The 7,916-nt window shown below is 34.3% G+C and overlaps 1 protein-coding gene across 1 annotated transcript; it reads right to left on the bottom strand.

The window, feature by feature from the left end:
- Positions 1–451: 451 nt before the first annotated feature.
- On the bottom strand, positions 452–1,492 carry LOC131060470 (uncharacterized). The gene has a single exon (XM_057993710.2). It carries the CDS (start codon positions 1,490–1,492, stop codon positions 452–454), a length of 1,041 nt encoding a protein of 346 aa, XP_057849693.2.
- Between the last annotated feature and the right edge of the window lie 6,424 nt (positions 1,493–7,916).

Raw genomic sequence — 7,916 nt, forward strand, 5'->3', positions numbered from 1 at the left:
AGTGTTTAAGTACAGTAATTTTTGGCATACTAATTCACCCCCCCCTCTTAGTATTCATCATGTTCTCCAATAACCTTTCACCAATAAAACTCATTTCATCAATCAAGATATATCTGACATGTGCTATCTCCTCTTGGAAGGTTGTTAGTCTTGTTCCTTGAAGATCTGTAAAATCTCTTATGGGTATTCTTAATCTTGAATGAATGGTCGATGCTCCTATATTGAAGGCAGCAACTCCGGTTGGTGCAAGCACAAGTAGAGGAGATTGATTTGGCATGGAAGCATTTTTTAGTGCTTCATTTATAGCTCCTATTAAATGTGATTTCCCTGTTCCAATCGTACCTTGAATTATCATGAATAAAGAAGGCTTTGTTCCATCTATGAGGTAGTGCAAAATGATAATATTGAGTGCCTCTTCCTGTTGATTGTTGAGGTTGCAATAGTTGACAATCTATGGTATATCATCATGGATGAGAGAACCAATACTTTTCATGGTGGCAATGAAACTCATGGCCTTGTCAGTATATTCTTCACCTTCATAATCAGTTGACCAATTTGTCTCTTTATCTAAGTCTCTCCTGTCGAGAATTTCTATCTCTGAAGTTTGCATTAATTGGCCACGGTGAAGCCTAGATATTATCTCCCACTCATTTTCTGTAGTTTCTTCTTGCCTAGTATCATTTTCTTCAGTTTTCGAGACTTCAATATTTTCATCAATCTCTATTTCTATTCTTCGTTGCACATGCCATTGATTGTAATTGAAGTTATCCCAATTTGTCTGTATTGTATCATCATTATTCCCAATGTGCCTTTGAATGTTGTGAAAAGGTTTGTATAGTAGCAATTCTGAAAAACAAAATGTGATCCATTTCTCGGAGCCACGTGTCGGAATGGACGTGAACCTGGGGAATACTCCGACAATACTTTCTTTTTTTCGCGGATTCCATTTGTTGTCACTTTTTCTTTTCAGATTGTATATCCATGATTTTGCTACATCAATCAATGATATAGCTTCCATAGAAAATGGCTTGTTTAGATATGCATATATGAATGAGACTGTGTGTTCTTCATCATTGTTTTCAACATCTTCTACCACACGTTTGAAAACTTCAGTTGAGACATTCAAATTAATAATTTTTTTGCTACTTTCAACCAATGGCAATTCCAATAGCATGTGGCTTGTTTCTTGTGCTCCAATGTCTCTCTCAATTATTGTTTTAGTTAGTAAATTTCGATAAGCCTTTGTTGCAGAATCATTTGGGGTTTCAATATTTGCCAACCATAGTAACATCTGTTGGTGTGTTTCACAACTTTTATCTGAAGTGGCTGCATACTTTGCGATGCATTTAATTACTGCATGTCTAGAGAGAACGGGTTGCCAGTCAATGTTTTCTCTCCAAAGTTGTAATACATACTTGTTGTGTGTGTTTACTCTATCATCATTCTGTGCGGGTTCAAACTTATTCTCGCCCTTCTCTAGATCATTGTACATTTTTGAACCATGCAAATTAATTGGCCATGGAGTGTTGTATCTGTTGGTTAGAATTGTCAGATGGTTGTATAATTTATCAATGTATTCTATTATGAAAATTGTTGTCAAATTACATTTCTTACCAAAAACATTACCTGCAAACCATTTTTCCTTTTTTCTTACGTAGACATGCTCCTTCTTTGCACATCATATGTTTTTCAACCGTGTTGAGTATTTCTTCGTAGTCATAGTCAAAATCAGCTTCTGCAAGTTGTCTTGTGTTTTTCAGACATGGATGCAAGGAGAAATATCAAAATGTCTACAAATAATTTTTGAATTGATTAATTTATGATTTTATAAGGATGTTGATAATGAAGTTTTTTGCAAAGATCAACGAATAGTTGCAAACATACCTGTAGATTTCGTTGATGTCTATCTTCTCTAGGGTTGCATGCATGAACAATGTTGTCAAAATATTTTTCATTGTACATCATCCGACCAATCAATGTCATCCATATTTAGTGATCCATGTATCCAGAGAAATCCATGTACATGTGCAGATCCTCTGTGTTGCCATTCATATCGATACCAATAATCTCTAACATCAAATCCTTTCTCAAGGACATGTTTTCTAAAATTAGAGTTTCGTAGATGCATGTATTGTGCAACAATATGCGGATAATCAATGACATTTTTTTTTGCCATAGCTGAGCTTCACGTGGATTTGACGGTGTTATACCTGACATTAATGCATGTAAGTCTGGCCAATACAAATCAGTGACGCTTAAAGTGAAAAATATAGTCGGCGTTCCAATTTGATGTAGCATGTATGTTAGTTCTGCTCAACATTTTGTCCAGTAAGATCTTGTACCTCTTAGACTTGTCCCAAATCGCATCAACCTATCAGCCAAATGTGGGTTTGGAATATTCTCCATATGCTCACGTAGTTCCATTATAGTGATTGGCAATTCGCTTAGATTTCTTTTGATGAAAATAGCAGTTGACGTTTGTGCTCGATGCCTCAGAATTATATTTGTAATATAATATCGGAACCTAGGATGCTTCCCAGAACGGTTATCTCTGTATTGAATTAGATGCTCTATATATTCATGGAGATGTACTTGTTCGATCCAATGCTCCAACTAGTCATATTTCCCATTAGGAAACAATGTCAAGAATGCCATATCGAGTAGTCCCAATGTAGTATATTCGTTGATTGGAGATCCACTAATTGTTGGCCACTCGATCAATGGCGATGGATTTGTGTTTTTGTTGTTAATCCATGCACAAATCAACTCCATCTCTCTTTGTGCGTTCGGTGGTTTTGATGCCATCGATGTCGTGTGATCAATAATGTTATCTTCTTCAGTTTCCAAGAGCAGTCCGACAAACACAATTTCATTTGTATCAGAATGTAATTCCATTTTTACAGTTTTCAGCTGTTCAAATATATTTTGATCAGCTTCTTTTGATAAACTTTCAAGTGCACATGTATCAATCGTCACGTTTGCATAAAACTTGTCATTCTGAATTTTGTACTGCAGTGCTCTATACACACGCTCTCTATTTACTATAAAATTGTAACTCGTCCCACATTGATCTCTCCTTCGTATTATAATTATTGGCAAGCTTGCAATACAGTGTGACAATTTTTCCGCTATTTTTTCGATGTGTTGTGGAAAGCTAATTGTGTGTCCTCTATATTTGAACTGACCACCTATGGCATGCGTAACTTGTAAAATTGGATTTACATGTGCGATAAGCATTTCTTCTACTTGCATCAAACATGCTAGTTTGGGTGGTTGGCTCCCAAATCCATATTATTCATAGCTGATAATCTGTTTATTCCTCTCTCTTGCTTGCATCTGTTGCAAATAGGTCCTTTCAGATTTCGAAATACTTTCATTCCAATATAAGATTCTTGGCAAATATGACACGTAGATGGTGATTGGTAGGCATCTAAATGATTACGAAATGCCATTTGCACCTTTTTTAATTCAGTGCGAAATAATCCATTCGGATTTGCAGTGTTTTCTGTATTGAAATCGATTGGTGGTTGGGATTCCCCTTCTCAAAAATTTCCAACGTTTTGTGTGTTATTTTGATTCAACATTGTTCGGAGAGGTTCCTCCTGAAAACTGATTTCTTGTGGGTGTGCATCTTGAACTAGTTGTTGACATGTAATGAACTGTAAAATTTCAGATTCACTATTTTGTGTCGGTAATTCTTGGGTTGATAGTTGTAATCTTCTAGATGCATATGTAGCTCTTTCTGTTTCATTCCTTCGCCTCTTTTGCTCTTCCTTTTTGGCATTTGACATTTGTTCATTTTTTTGTTTCCTATATTGTTTCTGATATTCTCTTTGATATTCTCTTTTATATTCCTTTCTTTGTTCATCAGATTCAAATAATTTCTTCGATCGACCCATTTCTACAAATTTGTTAAACAAATAAGAAATGTATGAGTCATATACATCGATCTAATTAACATTCATAAAACTATCTAGATTTTATCAAGTTATCAAATCATTATTAATATTGTCAACCTTTTTCAAGTTTACAACTTTATTAATATTAATATCAATATATTCATTTTTATTGTAATTTATCTAATTATTGCAATATTATTAGTTGATTATTAAATATAATTGAATTCAATATTTTTGTAATGAATGTTTAATTGAATTATGACACTGAATTTTCCTAATTCAATTTATTTAGTCATTGTATAAAAAATTGAATTCAAACTTTTGTAGTTAAGCTGAGTATATTGAGTATTATATTATATATGTAAGTAATCATTGAAAAAGAGTGTGCAAGTGCAAGAAACGAAAGAAAGAAACATTGTGGAAAATTTATTATCCATGTATTTCATAGTTCAAAAAAGCATGTACATTTGTTTTTACAAAATGTGGAATTACCTTTCCACATACATGTACATCTAAACAAACTCAACAATTAAGAGGACAAACTAAACTCTAAAGCCAAACTCAACACACTCAAAACAAAAACTAAACTCTAAAGACTTAAAACTCTGAAGAGACACTATACATATGTTATGTACATATTAACTGTGAAGTTTGAACTTTTTGCATTATCTATTGATTGAGGAAAAAAACAAAGCCTTCTTTGATTTCCCTGTAATGTTCTCCTTGATATTGCAATTTGTCATGTGCGATCTCTTTGAAAAATTGGTCTAGTGATTGAACCTTGAAATTTAAAAAATGTATCATTTCCTGAATGTCATGTACTTGCTGCATGTCACGATCATTAATTGCTACTATCTCAACAACAATATTCTCTAAATGATCAAGAATGCCATGGATATGACGTTCGATTTCATGGAATGTTGTATCCATGAATGATGGGGCAAATATGTTTGAACTTGTTGACTCAGTTGGGCTAGGAAGAGATTGTTGGCATTACAATAGGTTTGTTGGTATGATGATATTGAGAAGGTTGTTGGAGATTGATGATATAATTGATAAAGGATGATTACTGTCTTAATAATATTATTTTGTCATTGATGTCAAGCAATTGATTTTCTGATTCAGTATGATGTTGCCATATCTTAAAGAGTATGTTTTGATAAGTATAAAGATGTCAGTAAGTGACACAGAAAGAATGTGAAAATGAAGAGGAGAAATAAGTTATTCAATGGGCAACTATTACCGAGTTAGACAGTGATGAGATTATGATATTTTGATTATTTTGATATCCTATATATGTGTATTCAAAGACTGAATAAGAAGGAGAAAAGATTTCATGCAATAGAATGAGTAAAGGTTTGATACTATTCTATTTTATCAAGCAAGGAGCCAGTTAGTAAATTCCAAGGTTATCGGTGTCAGTTAAAGAAGGAAGTAGTCACTGAGCGTCGTCAGCAAGCAAAGCTGGCGAGACAGTAACCGAGATGAATACATAATGTCTACCGAGTAAAGTTCACAATTAACTGAGTGTCAACAAAGCAGTAACATAATGCATTGGATGAATAAATACATTATTAAATGAAGGATGCCAATGAGCTGGAGATTTATAGAAGATTGGAATGTCGTGCAAGAAGTTTGTTAAGGATCAACGGCAATGAAAATTCAAGAGTTAGATCTACAACACAGATTGAACGGTCATAATCGAGCACAAGTACCAAGGAAGGAATACAAGTTTCAAGGCAAGATAAAACATTTTTCAATTCAAAGGATTCAATGAACCTAGTCAAGTTTGAAGATCTGATGGCTAATATTAATCATGTGAAATGTGATTAAGGAGATTAAGCGGTTAGGAATTGCTTATAAATAAGGAAAGTTGATGAACAAAGTATGCAGGCAAAAAGAAGAACAGTGATGTTGCATAAGTGATTACAGAGTACAGAAGATTGACGATCTGATTGAAGAAAAGAGTGAGAAGCCCAACAAGGAGGAAGATAAGTCTTATGACAATATTATTTTGAGCACATAGAGTCTGCTATAACATTTCAGATGTGAAGTTGCAGATATATTTTATTACTGTTATTTATTTTTGTAAGTGACAGGAAATCTCTTAACCGAGTGGACCTAACAGTCTTATTTGTAAATCCTCTAGCAAGGTAACATTCTAATTGAGTGTTTGAAATCCTTTGACAAGGTCACTTCTAACAAAGTGCAAGATTCTGATAGATCTGAGGGAAATCCCTTGACCGGGTCACATCTAGCAATGTGTTTATGTAATCTTTAATAGGATTGGCTTTTAACTGAGCATACTCTAGAAGAGTATATTTTCTTTGTGGATCCGAAATCCCACAGTGGTTTTTCCCTATTTGGGTTTCCACGTTAAATCTGGTGTTAAATGTGTTTTGATGTTTCAAGTTTATCAGTTTATGAGTTTGAATGATTTACAGTCATAGTTGCATATCAAGTAAGTTCTATCGAGGTTGAATATGATTGGAACTATTGAATTGTGAGTTTATCTGATTCACCCCCCCCCCCCCCCCCCCTCTCATTTAACTAACAATTGGTATCAGAGCTGGAACTCCGAAAGAAAATTTTAAAGGAACTTGAGGCAAGATCCGAAGATGTATAAAAGGGATGCACCAAAGTTGAACAAGTCAAGTTTCACCACATGACAGAAAAGGATGAAGCTGCACTTATTAGGAATTGGAGAATATGCAACATATTATCTGGAGAATGATTACACTGCACCTAGCACCTACCCTATGACAATGGAAGAAATAAAGGCAAAGCAAGAACATATTCAAGCAATGATTGAAATAACATCAACATTGACCAACTCAGAGTTTAATGATCTAGAAGGTTGTATTGATGCCAAAGCTATGTGGAATAAGATTACATCTGTGTATGGTGGTGATGAACATGTTCAAAGAGCAAAAGTAGATAGTCTAAGAGGACAACTTGAATCCATGAGAATGAATGAAGGTGAGAACATAATCCAATATAGTACAAGGTTAAAGGAAATTGTCAATCAAATCAAAGGAGCAGGAGGAACTATTGAAGAAAACGATGTAACAAGTAAGTTGATGAGAACACTTCTACTTGCTTATGCCATTTGAGTCTCTGCAATTAATGAATTAAGGTATGTACCAAACATGCCAGTCTCTTTGGATGCTACTATCGGTAAGCTACATGCTTTTGAGTTAAGTAATTTTGATAATAGTGGGTCTTCAGTAAATAAAGTTGAATCTGCATTCAGTTCTTTTCATCTTGGTGAATATGATGATTACAATGATAGAATGTATAAGTATGCTGAAGGAAATCACAGTGGAGCAAGTGAGAGATTTCGCAAAAACATGGAAGAAGTATACAAACTATATGAGGAAATCAGAAAGCAAGAAGAGTTTGAAGCATTATTGGCCAGAAGGTTACCGAGAGGCAAAGGTAAGTATAAAGGAAAGTTACCTTTAAAATGTTTTAACTGTGATAAAATTGGACATATGGCTTCTAACTGTCCTGACAAAGAATCTAGTGAAAAGAGAGAATACTGAGATGACAGACAGAAAGACAACCAATACATAGGGCACTGAGACTTCAGAAGGAGAGATAGAAAGACATGCCTAGTAGCTGATGAGGAATCCAACGATGATAAATCTGATGGGACTGAGACAGAGGAAGTTGTATATGTGGTTATCAAAGATGGATTAGATGAAGAAAGGTATGAAGAAAAAGCCTTAATATCACACATAAATAATAATGATTCTTGGATCATAGATAGTGGATGCTCACATCACATGACAGGTGATAAACACAAGTTTGTAAATTAGAAGATTATGATGGAGGTTATGTAAGATTTGGTAATGATGCACCATGTCCTGTGAAAGGTAAAGGTTCTATCACACTTCTTGACAATGCTAAATGTGATGATGTATACTGGGTTGAAGGTCTGAAATACAATTTGTTGAGTGTAGCACAACTAAACAATACAGGACACCGAATAGAATTTCAGAAAGGAATTGTCAA

Source organism: Cryptomeria japonica, chromosome 5, assembly GCF_030272615.1.
Source record: "Cryptomeria japonica chromosome 5, Sugi_1.0, whole genome shotgun sequence".
Taxonomy (NCBI): Eukaryota; Viridiplantae; Streptophyta; class Pinopsida; order Cupressales; family Cupressaceae; genus Cryptomeria; species Cryptomeria japonica.

Bases quoted from the DNA above. Each gene is read 5' to 3' on its own strand.
- LOC131060470 (XM_057993710.2), bottom strand. From the start codon at position 1,492: ATGTACAATGATCTAGAGAAGGGCGAGAATAAGTTTGAACCCGCACAG.